Source organism: Epinephelus fuscoguttatus, linkage group LG18, assembly GCF_011397635.1.
Source record: "Epinephelus fuscoguttatus linkage group LG18, E.fuscoguttatus.final_Chr_v1".
Taxonomy (NCBI): domain Eukaryota; kingdom Metazoa; phylum Chordata; class Actinopteri; order Perciformes; family Serranidae; genus Epinephelus; species Epinephelus fuscoguttatus.
Window position 1 is genome coordinate 36,817,464 of NC_064769.1, and position 23,861 is coordinate 36,841,324.

Here is a 23,861-nt window from a genome sequence, read left to right on the forward strand (position 1 = left end):
CGATACCCGATACCACATTTTAGGCAGTATCGGAGGCATTTCCGATACTGGTATCGGTATCAGTACAACTCTAGTGATAAGACAGAGCAACAACTTTGTTGGTTTTAAATGTAAGATGAAATATGAACCCAATCATGTACCCATCACACATGAACTCAAAAACTTGATCTAACATTATGAAATCTTGTAGTTTTACTGTTTTTGCTGATGTTATTGTGTCATGAATATGTTCTACTTTGTGTTTTGTTTTATTTTATAGTGTCTTTTCGCAGAGAAGGGACTGCAGATGAAAAGTAGCTTATGGCTAACTCTGGTGCAGCTAAGTAGCCGTGCACTGTCTCTGTTAAAGAAAAAAAAGTAGTTGCCAGTATTGATAGACAGTATTAACAACTATAAAGCAAATAAAATAATCATAACATTATATTTTAATGCCTTGGATCTAGGGCTGCAGCTAAGGGGTATTCTTATTATCGATAAATCAGAGATTTATTTCCTTTAGAAGATAAACTATGCATCCTAAAAAACAATGTGTAGACTCCCTCTCAATCATCCCTTAGGACCCACTAGAAGCGTGTGGCTTTGTATTTTTTGTGTGTGTGTGTGTTGAGGTCGTTTTTGGGCGTGCACCCCCAGATCGCTCAGGTGAGGTCGGGGCTTTATAAAAATGGTAGCGACCAGATGCCAGACTGTAAGCAGAAAGCATCCAAGAGACACAGTGCCAAAAAAATTCAAACATAGCAAGTCAAAAGTAGAAAGGTGAATCTGGGGTTGACTTTTACTATCACTTCACACTTTATAAACAGTAACTGACAAGCCTGCAGAGTATACTTTTAATTGTAAGATCCATAAAATGTCAGAAAAGTTGTGAGAATGCACGTCACATTGTTAAATGAGTTTTGATTTTGTTTTTTAGTTTTCTTTGTCTGACCAACACTCCAAAACTCAAAGATATTCAGTTTACAGGGGTATGACACACAGAAAAGCTGCAAACCTTTGCGTTACAGAAGCTGGAAGCAGAAAATGTTTTGTTTTTTTGCTTTAAACATTCTCTATTAAAGGACTTAAGCTCTACTTAGATCACTAATCAAAGGACAAAATACTGCGGTTGTAGTAAACATTAGATAAGTGTCCTCTGAGCTGCAAGCTGCACTGACCACCTTAAAAATCATCCTGAGCATTTTTAGGTGCATTCCACCATCACAAGGAATGTCTGACTGCTCCTCCAGACATGGTGGTTAATGAGGGCTTCCTGGTGTCGACCATCAGCTATTTATACTATCTCCAATGTTAGCATCTCTGAGCTCAGCTGGTGCCTCCTCCCCACAGCTTATTATCTCATTATCTCTCCCCCAACTTCTGCCGTGTTTTGACTCAGTGCACTATATTTACTCCATATTCACCAGTGTTTCATCATGTGGAAGTAGGAGGGCTTGTAATTTATGAGCACACCCTCCTATCAGCAGTGTTGATGTGCATCATCTATGGGTAATAATAACCTCTACAACATTAATAACTGCCACCTGCATGCACTGAGGGAAACAGGGTGGAGCAGGAATGAGTCCTTAAACCCGGATATGAGTTAGTGTGTTTGCACTCCTGGTTCCCTCGTCTTGAAGTCATTGTTTTTTTAATGGGTTTTTGGTTAGATGCCTGAAATAAGGTCTGGGGTTAACACAAGTATATGAGACTTTCATGTTTTGTTACTCACACGTGAATTTTGAAGCCTTTACATGTCTTAAAAAGGTGGTTGCTAACAACTGGCTAAATGAGACTCCAACGTCAAAGTCATGCAGCGTGGTGCCGTTCGTTCATGATATAATGTGAGCTTTTTACCTCTGATGACTGCAGTTACGCTTCAAAAATCATAAAAGTGGTGTTCATATGTGAAGATCATGTTGCTGAACACAATATTTCTTTTTTTTGGATGCGTTTTTTTAATCTGTCAACCGATAAATAGCGCTATGCACATAATCCTTGCACACCTAGTCCGATACGTTTCTTTGTTCTATTCATTTTTCCGTAACCGCTTATCCTGTTAGGGGTCGCGGGGGGCTGGAGCCTATCCCAGCTGACACTGGGTGAGAGGCAGGGTTCACCCTGGACAGGTCGCCAGACTATCACAGGGCTGACACATAGAGACAGACAACCATTCACACTCACATTCACACCTACGGACAATTTAGAGTCACCAATTAACCTGCATGTCTTTGGACTGTGGGAGGAAGCTGGAGCACCTGGAGGAAACCCACGCTGACACGGGGAGAACAAGCAGACTCCACACAGAGGAACTCCCCCACCCTGGGTTTGAACCAGGGAGCCTCTTGCTTTGAGGCGACAATGCTAACCACTGCACCACTGTGCCCCCGTTGTCATGGTGACGCATCCCATGAGACAAAAACACATTTCCTCCCTTGCTTCTCTCCACTGGAGTTATTTATCTGTCATCACTCTTTTTTCCCTTATCTGGCATTTAGCACCGCAGCTACATGAATGGGCTGAGCTGTCCGCCATATCTGCCTCATCACTATCTCCCTCTTCACATCCTGCTCGTCATCATCATCCACCTGTATATTACTGACCTATCTGACCTGTTAAAAGTGAGCTATCTGAGTCATGAAAGGATTACTGTGCGACCAGTTCCTCTGTCTTGTCACAAAGGTGTCCTGCCGTCACACTTTCTTCTGACAGATGCAAAAAACAGAGAAAGACAAAAGTTTTGGAGTCAGTGGGCAAACGTGGCCGATACAATAAAGTGTGCCAGTAAACCCGGAACTCACTTAGCGCTATTAGCACTTCCGGTTCTCTTGTCTAAAAGTCAATACGTTTTTTGAATGGGATTTCAGTGAAATGCCTCAAATAAGGTCTGTGATTAACAAAAGCTTAAGCGAGTTTCAGGTTTTGTTCTACGACATAAAACACGTCAGTAAATACCGTACTTGTGAATTTTGAAGCTTTTACGTGTCGTAAAAAAGGCAGTTGCTAACAAGTTGCTCAATATGACTACAAACCCTGTCGGGGACATTAAACATCATCACCCCGAACAGGAGTCCGTTAAAGCCTAACGTTAGCTTTTTCCTTCTGGCGATCACATTTAAGCTTCAAATGCGGTATGAAAGGTGTTCATATGTGAAGATTATCTAACTGAACAAAACCTGTAAGTATCATAAACCTGTGTTAGCCACAGAGCTTATTTTCTGACATAATCCAAAACGCAATGCAAAAATCACATTCACTCTCTCTTCTGGGAGCCAGCGCGATGCTAAACTTCCGGGTTTTGACGTCAGCCCTGGCACACTCTATGAGAGGTAGGACGTGTGACAATTTCAGACAAAAAAAAAAAAAAAAAGTGTGCAAAGACCTTAACTTCTGCGCCGACCTACAAACAAAGGTCATTACTGCAATTTTTGGTTAATATAGCTGCTCCTTGTGTGTTTTACACCTTTCCAACAACTGTGCCACTGGTTCACAGAATAAAACGATTCATAACATAAACTAAGAGTCTACAGCCATGCTAGCAGTTCTGTGATGCTGCACTTAACCTTGTACTTGAGCTAACTGCTAACATCAGAATGCTAAACGTTACTTACGCTAATGTTACTAGCCTAGCACCAAACAGCAGACTAAGTAGCAACTAGCTGTCAAAGAAAGTGAAGCACGTTGCAAGTAAAATTTTCTCTCAAGACCAAAACAGAGATAAAAGCTGAGGAACACCAAACTTACATTTGTCAGGTAACCAGAGACAAGCCTCTACTAGGATGATAATGTTGTCTGCTAAGTGTCTGAATAGACAAGTGTTTGCTAGCATGTTAGCCATAAGAGCTTATACGACTGATTGAGCAGTGTTTCTGCCACCCAGCAGACAAAAATGGATTCATGCAGTGTTAAAGTAAAAATGTTGAAATTGCAGTGAATGTACGAGTGTGTCTCAAATCGCATACTATCGCGTACACATCAATGTAGTAAACTAACTTATGTGCACAACTAGCATGGTGCCATTTTGCACTTACCGGAAGTGACAACAGATTTTTTTTTTTAACTGCCTCTTCTTCTTTAACTTCTTTTTAAACGCAAAATTACAAACGGATGGTGGAGAATTATCACCAACATTTGTTCGCTACCTCCACCCACACATAAACCAAACTTCAAAAAAATCAATGCTGATTAAAATTAAAATTTTACTGTAGCTAGGAGCGAGTTAGCTAGCTAGTGAGCTAACGTTAGCACTTGCATTATTGTTCACTGTACCAAGTGATTACAGCACCAGCAAACATTACCGACAGCTTCTATTCAACAACAGCATTGGTATTTAGTGTAAAGAACATGGATAACTAACAGGTGTCACCAAGTCACAAGATGGCGACTGTTGAGGGTTGGAAGTGTCCGTTATTCCACACTCAACTTTAGGACCATTTTGAGTGCATCAGTAGGGGAGCGTATCTATGTTCCCAGGGTTCTACGTTTCCCGGGTTCTATGTTGCCCACTCAACCAAACGGGAAACATAGAACCCTTTTTGTGTAAGTGGGGAACATAGAAGCTTTTTTGCAGGGTTAAGTGGGGAACATAGAACCTGGGAAACAGAACCCTGGGAACATAGAGTGCCGAAGTCACGCCCCTTCCGGTGAAGCTCATGGGACCTTAGATCGGAAAAAATATGAATGGCAGTGAATGGGGAGAGAAATATTATCTTTTGGTCCCGTTTGAGTTGTGACATGAAATCCAAATATGTTGTTAAGGAATTTAAAACGTAAATTTTAAGGTCAAGAAAGTCATACTTTGTGGTAAAACTGTTGAGATATAAGCTTTTGAAAAAAACCTAATTAGAAAGACTACACAGGAGGCGGTCGTGTATGTGACGTCATAGCTTTCGCTCGCTTCCTGCAGCTTGGAGTGACTGCAGCCTGGCACAAAACACACAGACATCTTCAGTCATAAATCGATTAATCATAAAACAGTGGAATTTCAGCGGGGAGGCCAAGCTGCAGGAAGCAAGCGAAAGCTATGACGTCACATACGCAACCTCCTCCTGTGTACGCTCGAGTCTTTCTAATTAAAAAGCTTATATCTCAACAGTTTTACCACAAAGTATGACTTTCTTGAGCTTAAAATTTATGTTTTACATTCATTAACGACATATTTAGATTTCATGTCGCAACTCAAACGGGACCAAAAGATAATATTGCTCTCCCCATTCACTGCCATTCATATTTTTTCTGATCTAAGGTCCCATGAGCTCTATCGGAAGGGGCGTGACTTCGGCACTCTATAGGGATGACCCCCACCAGTAGTACATTGCATTTTCCTGTACTATGCAGTGTGAACGCACTTAGCGCATTTGCACACTCAAAATATTAAGTATTTAGAATAGAAGTATGCAATTTGAGACACACTGTAAGTGTGAGTCTTGACATGTCTACATCTGCAGGTCTTAACAGCTGCTGCTATGACTTTCCTTCCTCACAGAGTGGTGCAGGAATGAGTCCTAAAACCCAGAAATGAGTTAGCATTTTTGTGCTTGCCCTTCCCTGGTCTTGAAGTCAGTGGGTTTTTTGAATGGGTTTTTGGTTAGGTGCCTAAAATAAGGTCAGTGGTTAGCACAAGCTAAAGAGACTTTCGTGTTTTGTTCTGCGTCATAAAGTGAAAAACCCACTCATGAATTCTGAAGATTTTGGTTGCCTTAAAAAAAGACTGTTGCTATTAAGTGGCTAAATGAGACTACAGAATGACATCACATCGAACACGACAAAAAAATGTCATCACTTCAGCTATAGGTGGCGCAGTTTAGCATGTTTACCATGCAGCTCCTCCTTTTGGACAATCTGCAGGATGCTAAACACGAAAGATTAAGTTTGTGAGGAATAGACCAGTTTCAAGATGTGTTTGGTACGTAAAAACAGCGAGAACCACATTTATTGTTTATCATAAGGCAACGATTCCTTAAGATTTGGGACAAATCATATCCTAACCAAAAAATAAACCCTAAAATTATAACTTATAACACCCACTAATTCCATTTTTGAGGTGAAACATTATTTTTAAAGGATTAATACTAAATTCATCAAATATTTTGATCTACTTTCATTTTTTTACCTTCTAAACTTGCCCTGTGCCAGAAAACAACTTTGCCCCAGACAAGAATTCACAGCTTCAGACAATTAAAATTGTATTTTAATCCTTCAAAATCTAAAACTAATAGAACGTACTGATAACATTGGTGTTAAAATGTACTGCTACACTCATCTTTGTTTTAAAAAATATATAGTTTTTATGAAAATGTTGGCCCAGATTTTTGTCAACTCCATCAGATTTCTACAAAATCTGAATTTAATCAGACATAAAAGGGGTTAGCTGTATCACAAGAACTCCTGTCTTACTTCCTGTTTTCCACAAAGGCTGGAAAGCTGCTCATGTTCTGGCAAGCTTTATATTTTCTGATAAATTCATTAAAATATATTGGATTGGGCGTGTTTCAACTGTGACGGGTCAACTCCATAGCCCTTTAAAATCAAAACTAAATAAGAATTATGGTTTTAAAATGAGTATTTTGATTAACCTTAAGAGAACTCTGAGCAACTATGAAAAAAAGGCTATGACTGCTGTGAAAATTAATAAATACGTCACTTTCTGTCAAGTCTGTCAGATGTTACCTCTGACATCTATTCTGTATGCTATTAAAGAAGAGATTAAATCAGCAGGAGGTTGGCCCATTACAAGGATTAACAGTCAAGACTTTGATCTTTTAAAATAAATTTCCCCAGCCTAATTTAAGAGTAAAAATCAAAATCCATAAAGAAGAAAGGTTTTGTCCCATTTCTCAAGAATGAGTGAGGGATAAACCCCACGACCTTTTGTATCTAGACTCTACTTAGCAGCCTTTAGTTGCTGGTGCTTAGTGAAGCTAAAACCACCAATAAAACCAGGAGCCAAAAGAGCTGGAGAACATCAACTGACAGACAACAAGCAAAGAGCACACTAATGATAGAAAGGCTGTTTCATACAGAGCCCAGAGCGTCAAAAAGTTTGGCCTTAGCCCATGTCAATCACAGGACGCCATCCTCTCTCAGACAAAACCAGTCGGGGGTGGGGGGATATATATACTTTAGTTGCTAGGTTATGTGGCCAAAACAGTTCTGGCAACAATGAAGCCTATTCCAGGTAATGACAGAGTTTTGCTGTTTTATGGTAACACCCTCGACATAAATTGCAGTGTGACAGGTACAGTACGTCTGAAACAGCACATTCTATTTCCAGTGCCGAGGTCTTTATTCCCATCAGCTTTAACACTTACAGGTAAAGTCTGAGCACAAGCATTTGACATTCGGAGGTTTCAGTTCTGAAGCTGTTGGCCACCTCTGTTCACACACACACACACCCACACACACACACACACACACACACACACACACACAACTACAGTCTGGCTGCACAGAAAATAACCTGCAACCTATTTGCTCAAAATGAGAAAATAAGCGCTACTTAAACTGAAAATAACGACTGGAGCGCTTTGAAGTACGTGAATCCATGCTGGGTCATTATGGTGGCGTGTGAGCAAAGCTGTGGTCCACGCCTGTAGATGTGAGCCGACACTTACCGGGTGATTAGGACGGCGTTGTCATGGTGAGCCATCCCGTTTTCAGGAATGCTGTTGCCGTCGCTGTGATGAGACAGGATGGACTTCTGCCACTTGCAGAAACTGTCCAGAGACTTGTCGGCGTGGTGGTTGATCTCCAGGTTAGGCTGCAAGAGACAACAGAACACACACCCAGTGCAGTGCGGCATGAAACAGTGTTATAAAACAAAACACCTTGTTACAGTTACAGTTTTGATTGGTGTTGTTGCGTATTTTGTCATATTGTGACGTGCTCAGTTGCATCATATCTTGCCTTATCATGACATATTGCGTCATGTTTAAGTGGAAACCTCTGGGGCTGAAAAATGAAGCCAATGCAGAGGTGTCAAAAACTGCAGTTCCTCTAATGGCCACTTGAGGCTGGCTCCAAAAGCGAGTCAATCCCCATAGACCCCCATGTTAAAACAGCCAACTTTAAAGCACATATAAATATGTTTACAGCCTGGTACAAGAAACGGTTTTGGTCTCTAAAGCTAATTTCTACATTCATGACAACCGTACGGGGTGAATTATTATATTACTTATCTGTTTAAATGTTATCAAGGCTTAAAGACATCCATAATTAAGGGCGTGGCTGCTGTGAGTGACAGGTGCGTGCCGTCCATTGACAAGCCACTACTACTGCGAACACTGGTTAGGTAACATAGCCATGGCCTAACCTCAGATTCACAGAGTATAGGCGTAGCTGTCTCTAATTCAGTGTGTTTTCAGGTCATGAAAGACAATTGTTACGCTCTGGTTGTCTAAAAAAGTCTTGCTCAGCATTTGGTTGAGCTATAGACCCTATACAGAGTCGGACGTTCAGTATTTCCAGTGGGTACATTTTATTTTAATGGTTTTATTGGCATTAGCACTGTGCTAACCAAGCTTTAAGTTAGCATGAGGGTTAGCTTCACCCTCTCGCCCAAATACTGTCACTTCTGGCTCCAAAAATGCAAGATGGTGACAGCCAAAGTCCCAAACTCAAGGCTTTAAACTGGGAGTTCACAAACAAAAGACAGACATCACGGTAGCTACATCCATTATTTTATAGTCTGTGGTTGTGCACTGTTGTATTTTATCGTGTTGTATTCATTGACTGTATAAAAATAACGGACCTAGGTTTGTGGACACCTTGAGTTCGGTATTTTGTCAGTGGCCATGTTGGATTTTTGAAGCCAGAAGTGACCATATTTGGACAAGAGGCTGGAGCTGTGGAGGAGAGGAGGGTGAATCTGGTTGAGAAGCCAAGGACAGTCTGTCACTTAAGTGGCCACGCCCTTAATTATTCAAACTTTAACCTTTAGAAAAAATGGGTGAGTCACCCCCCGCACAGTTGTCATGAACGTTGAAATTAGCTACAGAGACCAAAACCTTTTTTGTACCAGGCTGTAAACATGTTTATTTCTGCTGTAAAGTTGGGCATTGGTCGCTGGGGACTGACTCACTCTTGGAGCCAGCCTCAAGTGGCCATGAGAGGAATTGCAGTTATTGGCAGCTCCATCTTGGCTTCATTTTCCAGCTCTGGAGGTTGTAGCTTGGTTGTTTCATATCGGATTGTGTACTGTCGCATCATGTTGTATTGAACTATGTTCATCATGTTGTATGACGTGCAGAAAAGACACTTTCAAATGAAAATATGTGTGGACTAATTAAAAAAAGATGGAATATTTATTAAGAAGCTAAAGTTACCAAAGCAAGTGACACCAGTGTGTCACATGGGTAGACACACATTATAACGTCCCCACAACCTCCCTGGTTCGATTACAGCCCATTGTCTCTATGATCTCTCATCTCCCTTTTGATCTCAACTGTGTACTGTCCAATTCAGGCAAAGAAAATGTGACACTGAACTCATCAAAAGTGCTAACCCACGAGCCACCATAACGCCATGACGAACCATCATCTGGATGAATTATTTCTGTACGTACTGTACCGAGTTCAGACTGAGGTTAGAGGACCATTAGTTTGTATTTGATTTGACGAGATGCAGTTGCAGTCGAGGTAAAGCCATTTACAGCAGGTGGAGTCAGATGAGTCAAAGACGGAGCAGAACAAGGACTTGCATTATAAGAAAAAGCAGCCGATGTGGAAAGAAGACAAGCAAGAGAAGAAGAAGGAGCTGAGGAAGTTGTAGCAGAGTCTGCAAAATGCATCTGCTTCAATAAACGTAATGGGTCCAACTATAGGAAACCATTGCATCGCCAGCCGATGATGCAGTGCCGACTTCAGCTGATTAATTACCAAACAACTCAACAGCCCATCAGTGACTCACTTTCACCATAAAACGTTGTTTGTTTTGTAACAGTATTTTCTGATAGCCTCGTACTTCCTTCCTATTGGCTCATAATGTGGCTCCACTTTACATGAAAACCTGGACCTGATGCTGCGTAAAGAGCCGCTATGACCTCTTTAGAAAAAAAAAAAAACAGATGCTAGGACGGCACTCTGTTTCTCCCATCACACATACATACACATGTACAGTGCGTGTAAAAACCCTCAATCGAGGCTCCCTGAGGGAAGATGCCTGAGAACATCTTTCATCTGAAGTGGTGGCCATATGGTGAATAGTCTCTCTTCTCTCTCCGCTTCTACCACATAAAATACTGCAGCTCCCTCACGCCAGGCGTATCAGTTATACACTCGCTGCAGGTGAAGGTACAGACACTACAAAAAAGGCTCACGGTAATAATAAATGTGATAATGCTGCATGGATGAGTCACAGTTAGTGGAATTAATGAGAAAAAATACAATAGAGACAGAGTTTTTCTTACCTGATCTTCAGTCAGAACAATCAGCCGGGTCACAATAATGTTCACAACATTTCCTAGACTGGCATCACGGTAAAGTTTGGCAACCTGACCTCCAGAAAAGAAGAAAAGACACAAAGTCAGACAAATTGTGTCCATATGGCGCAATATGTAATCTTCAAACACTAAGCACATTATTACAGTAGTGGAAAAGGTATTCAAATCCTATATTTAAGTAGAGGTGCGTAAGTATAAGTATTATTATTTTTGGATTAATATTCCTTCTGCATTAATGTGTAAATGTTGCCTTTTACTGCTGTAGGTTTTTAAAGTTGTGCTCATTTCATTAACCCATACTGTTGGGTAGGGCTGTTTGACAATAGAAAAAAATCATGATCACAATTATTTTGCTCAATATTGAAATCACCATTATTTAACAAGATGTCAAGTCTTGTTAAATAATGGTGATTTCAATATTGACCAAAACAACAGTGGGTTTCCTTGAAATAAAAACAAATACATGTAAAAAAATTTTTAAATAAATACAATAAAGAATTTATAACTATAAACAGCTTAAGAAAAGAGGGAGAAACCCTGTGCTGCTGGCAGAACAGCCGTGGACTGCGATTTCTCTGAGCAGCAAGCGTGGAAATGAATTCTAGTATCATATATTTCTTGCTTTCTCCATGATGGTCTGAATAAGTTGCTAAATTTGTCACTAGTTGCTTTTTAGAGGGTCTGAAAAGGCATTAACTCCATCAAGAAAGTCACCACGTTGGCAACACTAAATGCACCTATGTGTAGGAAAAGGGTGCGCTGGATTTATTACACAAGGCAGAATGAGAGCATCATTGCAAATAAAACGCAGCATAATAATCGTTTTAACTAATAACAATAAATTAATCTTGTTTTCATTATTGTTAGAAACCATATTCATAATTGAAAATTAAACTTGATTAATCGCCCAGCCCTACAGCAATGCATCATATTCTATAAGACCATCATATGTTTGTGGCATCGCTGTCATGTGAGAACCACGAATCTCTAAAAAGTCAACTTTTCATAGTGTCAGAAAACCAGTCCTGTTTTTAGCTTTGTGACGATGCAATTACCAGCTGATCCAATAGGGTTTTTAAAGTTTATTTAGCTTAAGAGGTTGGGAGAATTTTCTCAACTCATAAAGGAACAAATCATCCTTCAGTTTATCATGAACATTGTACATCAACACATCTGGAGATACATGATTTTCACTGGACAGAAAGGGATGAAAAACTGTAATCTAAAAAGTAACTAAATCTGTCAGAGAAATGTAGTGCCGTAAAAAGTACAATATTTCCCTCCTAAAGTGGCACAGAATGAAGATACTCAAGTAGAGTCCAAGTACCTTGAATTTGTACTTAAAGGAACATTTCAACCCCTTAATGACCACTTGATAAATTATTCGCCCCATGTTACTTCCAGCAAATGAAGAATCCAAAAACTGAGAAAATTCTTGATGAATTGGAGTCATGGGGGTCCAAGCTTAACAGCAAAGCTATATACTCTCAAACAAATCATGCCGTATAATCCAGGTCTCATTTATCCACTCATATGCTCAGTACTTCCCAAACAGACAGCTCTTTTCGACAGGGAACTGAATTAAAAGTGAAACTCTTCAAAGCCAGACTCCATTGACAAAAACAGTAATTTTACCTCACTGAACACAGGAGCTGCTGGTCTACCACTGCCTCAATCAGTATGTTACTGTGTGACTTTGGTGAATCTGAACTAACCCTCTGAAACACCAAAGTCACACAATAACACAAACTAACTGATTGAGGCAGCAGTAGACCAGCAGCTCCTGTGTTCAGTGAGGTAAAATTACTGTTTTTGTCAATGGAGTCTGGCTTTGGAGTCTATTGTGAAATACTAAGCACATGACCGGATAAACGAGACTTGGATTCAACTGCTCAAAATGTGTGAGAGTTTATAAACAGATGTTTTGATGTAATTTTGCTGTTGTCAAACATGGACCCCTATGACTTCAATTCATCAGGAATTTTCCCTGTTTTTGGATTCGTCGTTCACCGTAGAAGCATGAGGGAAAAACAAAGTTTTCCTCACTACTTCAATGTAACGCTGGATGATTCATAGATATACAAATAATCATGTGGAGGGTGAAGTGCTCCTTTAAGTACAGTACTTGAGTAAGTGTACTTAGTTACATTCCACCACTGGATACCTATCTACAATGTGGCAGACACAACAACAACAATGTGACCAAAAAGTAGGATCAAACTTACAATATTCATCACAGACAAGATGTAGTGCTCAATGTCTTTGCGTCCGTGGTAACCGACCATCATTTTATCCGCCACCACCAGCGTCTCCACGAAGCGCTCGGTGCTGACGGAGCGCCTCTGTCTGTGGGTGCTGTTCGACTGCTCGCTGTCGTTCTGGGGCGCGGGGGACAAGTGGACAGGGGAAGGTGTGCTGAACTGGCAAGGTGCACTGCTTTTTATGAGGTCTGCGAACAAAGACGGGGAGACAAAGACAGGTTACAGTGAATTAAGTCAGCTTCAAAATGATGATGCATTATCTGTTTAAGACAGAGCTGGTTTGTGTATGGTAGATGCACAGAGGGAATCTGCCCCTTTGAACCTTGTAGCTAAAGCCTTTGCTTTATGACCCAGATGCTCTGGGAAAAAGCTATAAGATGGTACATGTTAGGGCATGCTAGCTTCCTGGCGATGACAGCCTTTGCTGTTTCTTATAAGACCTTGGCCCAAATACCTAAATATCCACCTGGTTCTTTTTCCAATTCGTCATATCTCAGCAGACACAGTATTTGGTTGGAGTTGCCTGAATCTTAAAATCTGAACATGATTGTTGGTTCTATAAATAGGATATGTGCTTCTATAAAAGTCAGAGCCAAGAACTCCTTATGCACTGAAGGGCCTTTTTATGAAAGCTGGAGCGAGACTTTTTCTTACAGGTTGAAAGGTGTCCAGGCCAGGAGCAACTATAGCACACAAGAGGCCCGGTCATGTCTACCAGAACCTGGGCCTACAACCAAACCAGCACTTCCTCTAACCTGCTATGTATAGTTATTCCTTTACGTCAGTTCCACCCACACAGAGTCCAACCCAGATGGAGGTTCACCAACCTGAAATGCCACAGCTGAACTCCTGGCTATGCTCTTGTGGTGAGGGAATGGCAGACATTTTATAAATAACATGTTGCTGTGCTTCTTCCAGGTTCCATTCACTGGAGGTGGTGGAGGATATGTTCTTTAATGGCTCTATCAAATACTGTTCTTCCTCTGTTGTTATAACACCATGCTTGTTGGGGGAGAAGATCAGTGAAAGACACAGGTTACAAACACAAGCAAACATCATTGCTGAATGCATACATATTGACATCAACTTAAATGTATTTGTGACCGAACTTAACTGTATACATTAATTGTATTAAAGGAGCTGTATATAACATTCAGAGCATAGCTATGACTTAGAGTCTGACCTGGAATTATCTGCACATAGTCCTCAACAGTCAGTACGTTTACATGACATCAGAGAAAATCAATTTATTGTGTTTGTCCGACTGAAATCTGACTTCTAAAATAAATGTAATCATGTTAGTCCGACTGAAATCATAGGACCAAATCGAATTTCTCAAAGTCAGACTCACACATCCAGGTAATGCAATTGGTAGCTAAATTACTCCTACATGTCAGTCGGACCCAAACTAGCCGAGACACACTGAGCACACTGCACAGTTTCCGCCCCCAGCTCTGACCCAGGGGTCGAACAGGATTAAATACGTATTGGAGGAAGAAAAAGAAAAAGTAAAGCACACAGCACGTACAAATGTACAGAGCTGTAAAGTTGTCCACCATGATACCAGTTAGCAGCTAGCTAACCGTAGCTAACTTGTTTATCAATTGTTTGGTCTGTGACGTAAAAGGTCAACAGGAAAAAGGTCCAATACTAACAAGCTGAAATCTATCATAGCGGAGTCGGACATACTTGGATCAATAAATCAATTCCCCTCCAGTGCTTGTATACTGGGACAAGAAGAGTAGTCCAATTGAATGTCCTAGTCAAGCTATAACCGTAGCTCGACTTAACTGTGCATGTAAATGTACTGATTGAGGTGGCAGAGCCAGCTGCTAGCAGTTAAAGGTGCTAACAGTTCGAAGAATGCTAACGATGGCAACAGTGCTGACATAGCTAACAGTGTTAACCACCCAGCTGGCACGTGATGTCAATATAACGTTAGAGAGACGTTGAACTCGTCCGTCAGACAGAAGCTAAATTTGGGTTGGAAGGAAAATCACGTTGACAATATTTTAAAAATCTGTCAGCATTACAATTTCATGTTGTGTGGGTGTTAACATTATGACAATTTGCAGACATTGGGGCTTTTTCTCCATAACTCACGACTACGTCATTTTTCTCTACATTAAGACAATTGGCGTTAAACATTTGGAAGATGCTGGATTTCAGTTACCTAACAACACAACTTTAAATCAAGAAAACATAGACGTCACCTGTCGTCTATATTCTATATGAAATTGACATTAGCATTAGACTTCGTCCTGACAATTTTTGTCACTTTACAACCTAAATTCAACCAAATATCCACAACTATTGACATCGGTGGGAACCAGAGGGTGGGCGTTACACTTTCTCAACACAGCCGTCCTGATATCAGCGGTAACTGCTGTATCGGCACAGTGCAGAGGGACGGAAGCCAGGAACTTTAGCTGAGATAACCCTGATGACATCATCTGACATCAGACTTTACAATTTTAGAGAAAGTTGGTGTTAAAAACGGGGGATGTGGAATTTGAAACACACGGCAGAGGGAGTCTGACAAAAGATGCTTCTGAGTTGCACTATGGGAAATGTAGGATCCAGCATGTTTTAATATTTGGCTCTTAAAGTCAGGTTACCTCAGTCTTTGCTGCTTTCATTCTGACCTGTTTTTTATGCATCTCTTGCAAGCTTTCCAACTTGTGGAGGCGCAATACTTGATAGCCTTAAAGGGACAATTCACCCCAAAATCAAATGACACTACTTATCGGTCTACATTGTGTTGGTGTGAGTTGGAGGAGATATCAGCCGTAGAGATGTCTGCCTTCTCTCCAATGTAATGGAACTAGATGGCACTCAGCTTGTGCTTGGGACTCAATAGCAATGGCTCTTTCCAGAAATCATGACCTGGTTAACCAAATCACTATCGCAGAAGGAAGTGTGCATCTACTGCTAGCTCACCTAGCACCACTGAGCTAGCTAACATTACAGCTCAACCGAGGAGGACGCCATTGATGATTACATCTCCCACGGCCACGAGCACGAGCCTCTCAACCATGAGTAGATGCACGCTTCATTCAGCGCGGTGATTCATTTTGCAGGTGTAGTTCAGTAGACAGAAAATAGTTCCTACATGAAACTGCTCACAACAAGGTCTGTGGATTATCTTGAGTAACCAAGTAATGATTTCTGGAAAGACACATTGATGTTGAGTTTTTTTAAAATGCATTTTTTTGGCACTTTGAGCACCACAAGCTGAGTGCCGTCCAGTTTCATTACATTGGAGAGAAGGCAGACATCTCTACAGCCAATGTCTCCAACACTCTGCAACTCACACCAAAACAATCTGGACTAATAAATAGCACCACAAGTAATAGCAAGAATTTGTGTTTTTGATTCTAAGGCAAACTGTCCCTTTGCAGTGCGCCTTTAAATAACTCACATATTCCCTAATGTAATCTCCTCTCCCTGACGGGGTCATGTTTTAGTCTGCAGTCCCCCCTAACAATCAATTACATCAAGACCAACATTAAAAAGATTGCTCTCCACCTTTCAACACCCCCTGTGGAGCATAAACAGAGAGAAATCCTTCAAAATGAGTTTGTAGAAAAGACTAACTTGGCTCTGCCAAACCTACAATGAAAGCAATTAACCACACATCACACCGGCACACAGAAACACATTCGATTCAGGGTTTAATAGTGTGTGATGTCAAGATCTCAAACTGTCCAGACAGCTGATTATATTAAAGTACAGACACAGTTTTGTCCATTTTTGGTGCTGTTAGAAAAAAGGGCAAACACTAATTCAATTTATGATACTCGGCGTCGGTCTTGCCAACACATTTGGCCACATGTTTTCTCCACATGATTACATTTGCCAATAAGAAGCGGGGCTTATTTTTCCTTCTTTAGAGTTATTCTGAACCAAGGAGGGATAACAGCTATTAAAACGTCTTCCAATTTCTTGATTAGTAAAGAGAAGCTGGACAGTCACACAGTCTGTGGATAGAAGCCCGAGGACTAAAAGCTTAGACAGGATAATTAGATGCCTTGTTAGTGCTGCTCAGTTTTTGGTCTTTTAGCACACGGAGTAATATCTGTGATTTGGACACATTATTTAACAGATCACAAAAAAGATCAACTAAAGAAATGTGATCTCAACTACCGAGGATTTTAAAAATCTGAGGATAAAGCGTGATATTTAACGCACAAATGGGAAGACAAGCCCTGAGAGATCGCTGAGATGGTTTTACTCCATGAGCATCACCTCACTCCAAGCTGCCTGCGGACTCACTGTGCCAAGTGGAAGGAAGCCAAGATTCTGTTAAGCAAACTACAATTGGTCTAATCCTTTGGCGCTGCGACTGAAAGATTGGCTGACATGAGAGCAGCGCAGGCTAGGTATATATTAGAGATCTGGCATTAGTGCTGGGGTTTGTTTAAGGTGAGCGGTGGGAACTTTCTGTGGCTCAAAGGGCAAGTTAAACTGGTTACTGAGTGTGATAATAAAACACAGCTTGTACTCACCAGGCCCTTGCAGTTGCTGAGTGCCACTCGGGTCGTGCTGTGCTGATTTTGCAAGAATCCAACATAGTGACAGTTATCTACCATGTTATGACGCCACTCAAGCCCCTCTTTGCCCCAGTACTCCACTGTGAAATGTTTTGACACCAGGTGGGGGTTGAGTGTCAGGTTTAAGTGAAAGTGCTTTCCGTAGGCTGACAGTCTGTAGAACAGCCGGGACTCTGCGGGGTACGGGTCTAACGCAGGAGGCAGCTGTCCCATTATGGGGTCCGCCGCCCCTCGTCTCCGTCGGCCCGGCCGGTGGTGCTTCACAGTGTAGCTCAGGAACTCCCCGCTCTCATCCACCCGCACCGGGACAGTCAGCTGGTAGTGCTGCAGGTAGGACAGGAACTCCTCTTTTACAGGAGAGAGAAGAGAAGAAGAGGATGTGATAATGATCATACAATGGGAGTGTTAAAGGGACAGTTCACCTCAAAATCAAAAACATATTTTTCCGCTTATCTGTAGTGCTATATATCAGTCTCGATTGCTTTGGTGTGAGTTACGAGCCATTTCGAGCCGATAACGAGCCGTGGAGATGTCTGCCTTCTCTCCAGTATAATGGAACTGGATGGCACTCAGCTTGTGGTTCAAAGCACCAAAAAAATCCTTTTAAAAAACTCAACATCATTGTTTCTTTCCGGAAATCATGACCCGGTTACTCAAGATAATCTGCAGACCTTGTTGTGAGCAGTTTCATGTAGGAGCTATTTTCTTTCTACTAGATTTCTGATTAAAAGTGTAACGTTAGCTGCAGCGATTTGGGCAGTTTCTATGGCAGTTCATTCTATCTATGATTTTGTCCATGTTTTACAACTGATTTAATTTGAGTCATACCTTACAACAATAGCCCTTTTTTAACAGAGATCGCCCCAAAGCGACGCTACCAAGTCCCCTCTGCATGCCGTCTTTGCCTTTTTACACAGGACCAAATACTGGCGACATTATTTCGCCCCAGTGTGTGATTTTTAGACAGCATGCTGGCACCGTGGAAGCAAAACAGGCGTGATATGTAACACAAGAACAGTGTCGGCAACTAGTGTGACATATAACATACACGTAAGCAGCGCTTTGTACTCACTAAGAACAGCATAGCGTGTCAATAACCATCATTTATTGTCTCTGTAATACAGGGCAGATCTTGTCGTCTGCTCAGTAAGGTAAGGAGATCCCTGACATCATTGTTTTCCCAATTTGCAGACATTTTCGGACAGTGTTTTTCTTCTATGAGTTAGCTGCTAACTGCTATCAGCTACTTGTTAAACCTCAATCCTGACCTGCCAGCTGTCTCTTTTAGACGTTGTTTCCATGCTGTCCCTAACACCAGACAACTTTGTCCCCCTTTCCATGATTGTACCTTTCATACAGCATGGCGAAGCGACATAACGACATGAAATTCCCGCCTTAAGAGACAGTTTAAAAGGGGCCAATGTCTCTTTCCAGCAATCCTTACCCGGTTACTCAAGATCATCATCAGATCTTTTTCCACTGAACTACACCCGCTACCCATATAACCACGCAGAGGTAAGTTTGCATATACTCATGGACACGAGGCTCGTGCTCATAACAGTGTGAGATATAGCATTAATGGCGTCCTGCTTAGCTGAGCTGTTGCGTTAGCTCAGTTGTGCTAGGTGAGCTAGCAGTAGATGCCTTTTGCGCGATGATATGGTTAGAGGGTGTTGTTCAAGAGTGAGAAAATAGTTCCTACATGAAACTGCTCACAAGAAGTTCTGCGGATTATCTTGAGTAACCGGGTCATGATTTCTGGAAAGAGACGTTGATGTTGAGTTTTTCGAATGTATCTTTTTTGGTGCTTTGAGCACAACAAGCTGAGTGACATCTAGTTCCATTATATTGGAGAGAACGCAGACATCTCTACGGCTGATATCTCCAACACTCTGCATCTCACACCAAAACAACCTAGACTGATAAATAGCGTGACAGGTACGGGGAGAAATGTGTATCTTGGATTTTGGGGTGAACTGTCCCTTTAAGATCTTCCCGTCCACCTGTCTGAATCATACCTTGAGAGTTGTATGAAAGTCTGTTGATGCTTTGAAATTCAGAAGCAGCCATCACCACCAGGCTCAGAGTCCAAGTCAGCGTCTTCCACAAAATTTCCATAATTCAGGGCAAGGTGTGACATGGGGTGGAGGGTAGAGGGCGCTACAAACGGGTTAAAAGCACGCGGTCGGTCCGATGCCACACCATAACAAGTCCATGGTTTGTCTCCTTCTCTGAAATGTTCTCGTGGTCGTGCTCGAGGGCTCATCCAGGTCTTAGATTTCTCCTGAAGGCGAGCGCTTCCGCATCTCACTGGCCTCTGGATTCATGTCAGCAGCTGGTAGAAAACACCATAATCCATCAGACACAGTCACTCTCAGGTGTAACTCCAAACAGGAAGCTCTATATTGGAAACTTGTCCTGACCGATCCATCTGCATTCCTGTGGAGGAAATCAAGCAGAGGTCAAAAATCTGATTGTTGAGCTGTTGTGAGTAGTCAATTAATCAATTAACTGACCGATTACTCAAACTGTTCTAAGAACTGATCAATCATCTTGGTCATTTTTAGAGTCAAAATGCCAAACGTGTTTTCCAGTGAAACAAATGTAAAGATATGCTGCTTGTTGTTGGTTTATTTCATCTTAATTGAGTATCTCTGGATTTGAGGCTACTTGTTGGACCAAAAAAAGAGCAATTCGAAGTCGACAAATTGCTCTCTTGTCGGCTTTTTCCACAATTTTCTGACATTTTATAAATCAAACGATCAACTGATTAATTAGTGGATGAAACAATGATGAAAATTTCCATCAATGATGAAGCCACAGATTTTTTTCTCTTTCACAACTGATCATTTTATGAACAGAATGTCACAAAATTTTGGACAAAAGTCCAAAATAAAGTCCTCAAATTGCTTATTTTATCCGTCCCACAGTCCAAAACCGAAAAATTGGTGTTGTTTCTAACATTTTCTTTTTCAAGTGTCCAGGTTAAGCGAGCATTAGAGCCATGAAACAAACCTTAATTACAAGATATACAACTTTTTTAAAAAAGATTTTCATCCATTTACCAGCTTCAACTAGTGGCTATTTTCATTAACTCTGCAACGACTGGTCAATTTATCAATTTGGCAATCAACAGATAATTAATTGATCAATCGCTTCTGTCATTTTGCTGCAAAAATCCAAAACTTCTACTGGTTCCAGCGTCATAAATGGAAGGACATGCTGTTTATTGTTGGTTTAAATAATTTTAACATGAACATTTTAAGGTTTTGGACTGTGGGTTGGATAAAAAACGCAATTTGAAGACTTGACTTTGGACTCTGGGAAATCAAAACTGGCTTTTTTGACATTAGTATATCATCTAAAAATTCATTGTTCATGAAAAATGTCATCATTGTTTCATCTGCTAATTAATCAGTTCATCATTTGGTCCATAAAACATCAGAAAATAGTGGAAAGTGCCGACCAGAGCCAAGGTGGCAACTTAAAATCTCTACAACAAGGAGTCTTAAATCCAAAGATATTCAATTAAAATGATACAAACCAACAAAAAGCAGCACATCCTCACATTTATGAAGCTGGGACCAGAAAAAGTTCTAGATTTTGGCATTGAACAATGAATCCGCAGATCATTTTCTCCTGAACCACTGATCATTTTATCAACAAAATGTCACAAAATATTGGGAAAAAAGCCAGTTATGATTTCCCAGAGTCCAAAGTGAAGTCTTCAGATTGCTTCTTCTATCAGACCCACAGTCTAAAAGCCAAAACTGTTCAAGTTATAGTGATACAAACCAACAAAATGCAGCTTGTTCTTACATTTATGAAGCTGGAGCCAGAAAAAAATGGGATTTTTGCAGCAAAGTGACATCTGTTGATCAACAGTTCAATAAACTGACCAGTCCTTGCAGCTTTAATGACAACATGCATTGGCTGAAGGTGGTGAATGAATGAAAATCTACTACAGAGTGAAATATCTCAGCATTAAAGTTCAATTCATGGCTGTAACTCTGTGCACACTTGAGTTAGACGCTTATTAATTTACTCCTCCTCTGCCGGAATGACAGTTTCATGACTGATGCTCTTCACACGAGTGTAATTGAAGCGTAATAACCGCATTGAAATGGATGCATAAATCTTAAAACAGAGCGCCAACGGTGCTGCAGAGTCGACATGATATCATTCGTGCAGATTGTGGTTTTACTCACTGACGCGCTTCACGGCAGCATGTGCAAACTCGACTACTATAAACAGACGTCAGCGGGTCCAGGTGAGAGAAGGCTGATGTCCAATCAAAGTGACCGGGCTCCAAACACGGATGACAAGTCTTTTTGGAGATGTGGATTTTCTTTTTGGGTCTATGTGTGTGTGTGTGTGTGTGTGTGTGTGTGTGTGTGTGTGTGTGTGTGTGTGTGTGTGTTTCTTCAGGCTCCAGCACTCCAGACAGACAGCGCTACTTACTTGGCCACTCTGACCCAGACAGTTGGCAGCCGGCCCGCGTGCATTACACCGGTACCTCACATACGAGCCTCAAGGAGCGTCTGCAAATCAAAATAAACCACCTGACATCGCTTTGAATCGCTTTGCTGTTGTTGTCAAGAAGTTTGGTGCGCGCAGACCTGTAGCCGCTGCGATACTTACATGTAGATCCCGTGCGTAAATGTTTCCTAAAGTGCACATTTTCCGCGCAAATAACCCCCTCCAAAACAACCCGGTGAACTCTGGGAGCATAAAATGAGCAGTTCCTGACTAAATGTCTGCTTTGTAAACACAGTCCGCTTCCCTGAGAGGATTTAAATGCTCACACGAATCTGCTCCCGACAAAACTACCGGAAAGATACGGCGGGTGCTCTCCGCAGACGGGAGTGTGAACAGATAGTTACCGTGCTCATCTTCATTGTCAGCTCCGGTCCAACTGTGCAGGCAGAGCTCAGGACAAAAGGCTTCTGCAGCTCAAACCTCTGCTGCTCTCCTCTTTTCATCTCCTTTTGGGCTCTGCCATCCTCTAAAAGTGCAGAGAGAGTCTCCCCTTCACACACTGTCACACACACACTCACACTCACACTCACACACACTCACACAAAAAGAGCAGTTATTCAGCTTTTAAAAAGTCTTGGGTCTCCTCCAGCTGAAGGCTCTATTTTCAGCCTATCTGTCGTCTTTTATAATCTAGACTTTGTGTTCTTGGTGGTGGCTCAGGGTGGCTTAAAAAGTGAGTTGAGGTTGCAGAGGTCTGTCCCGCCACCTCAGAGAGAGACACCGCCACACTCACGCTGCGTGGAAGAAAAAAAACACAGTGCATGCAAACACCAGCAAAAGTTTGGCTGTGGAGCTGCTCCTCCTCACTACATTGCAGAGACCGGCAGTCCACAGCTTCAAATTGGCAGCTTTTTCAGGTGGGGGTGGGGGGGGAATGAGGGGTGAGGGGGGGGGTGACGTCAGTGCAGATGTGCCTCTCTTCCATCAGCTGTGCGCATGTCTATCAGTGCTGCCCTGAAATAACACTAAAAGTTCAGCTCTGTGGAGAAAAGACCTCTGATACACACAGAGGAGGGGTTACACCAAAGATCAGCCACTTGTGTTAAAGTAGCTTTATAAGAAATAAACTTAATGACAAATTAAATTAGTAAAAACAATGAATGTTGACTAAATGCCTGCATTAAAAGTTAACTTCAATAAGGGACTGTTCGCTACTAGTGAGGGGGAGGGGTGGTGCATACAGGGGGAGGCATGTCAAATAATTCTATAATTGCAGGGGAGGGACTTGTGTTTTTATTTTTATTAATTTATTTATCTATCTATCTATTAAGTTTGGGGAGGGGCATACAATTTTTTTCCAACTCTTTTTATTGGGGTTTTCAGTGTTTAAAATTTTATGGCAGTAGTAAAGAAGTGAAGATAAAAAAAAAGAGTCAAAAATCAAAAATACCCTTAAAAGTGATTTATCATACATGTACAGACACAAGACACAAGTTTGCAAAATATAGTATTTACGAATAAAACATATAGTTCTGTTTATACCAATGAAAATAAATAGGTAAATAGTTATAGATTTTTTTATTACATTTTTTTAAAAAAAAGGGTGAGGTATGTCAAATAATTTTGTAATTACGGGGGAGGAACTTGTGTTTTTTATTTTTATTTATCTATTTGGGGAGGGGCATAAAAAATTTAAATGGTTGTAATTTGTTTTTAATTTACTACAGATTTTTTCCATCTGTTTTTATCTGCATTTCCAAAGTTTAACAAACCTTGGCAGTAGTAAAAAGAGAAGACAGAATTTCTGCTCCAAAAATATAAAAAGTCAAAAATCAAAAATACCCTTAGAGGTGATTTATTGTACATGTATAGAAAAAGACACAAGTTTGTAAAATATAGTATTTACAATTAAAACCTATTGTTCTATTTATAACAATGAAAAAAGGAAAATAAATAGATAAATATTTATAGAATTTTTTTGAATAAAATTTTTAAAAAAAATTTATAAGAAGGGGGGCATGTCAAATAACTTTCTAATTACTGGGGAGGGAATTATGTTTATCTTTTTTATTATTATCTATTTTGTTTGGGGAGGGGCATACAAATTTAAATGGTTGTAGTTTGTTTTTATTTTACTGCAGTTTTTTTTTCAAC

The 23,861-nt window shown here is 40.9% G+C and overlaps 1 protein-coding gene across 1 annotated transcript in view; it reads right to left on the reverse strand.

Annotated features, from left to right (window-relative positions):
• The window catches only part of adamts6 (ADAM metallopeptidase with thrombospondin type 1 motif, 6), a 106,847-nt gene extending 84,291 nt beyond the window's left edge, over positions 1-22,556 (reverse strand). Inside the window, exons 1-7 of the mRNA XM_049560051.1 lie at positions 22,112-22,556; positions 19,247-19,667; positions 17,184-17,575; positions 13,503-13,677; positions 12,640-12,863; positions 10,382-10,465; positions 7,590-7,735 (exon numbers count right to left, since the gene is read on the reverse strand). Coding sequence (XP_049416008.1) covers positions 7,590-7,735; positions 10,382-10,465; positions 12,640-12,863; positions 13,503-13,677; positions 17,184-17,575; positions 19,247-19,346 — 1,121 coding nt within the window. The 5' untranslated portion in view covers positions 19,347-19,667; positions 22,112-22,556. The remainder of the gene's footprint in view (positions 1-7,589; positions 7,736-10,381; positions 10,466-12,639; positions 12,864-13,502; positions 13,678-17,183; positions 17,576-19,246; positions 19,668-22,111) is intronic.
• Positions 22,557-23,861: the final 1,305 nt, after the last annotated feature.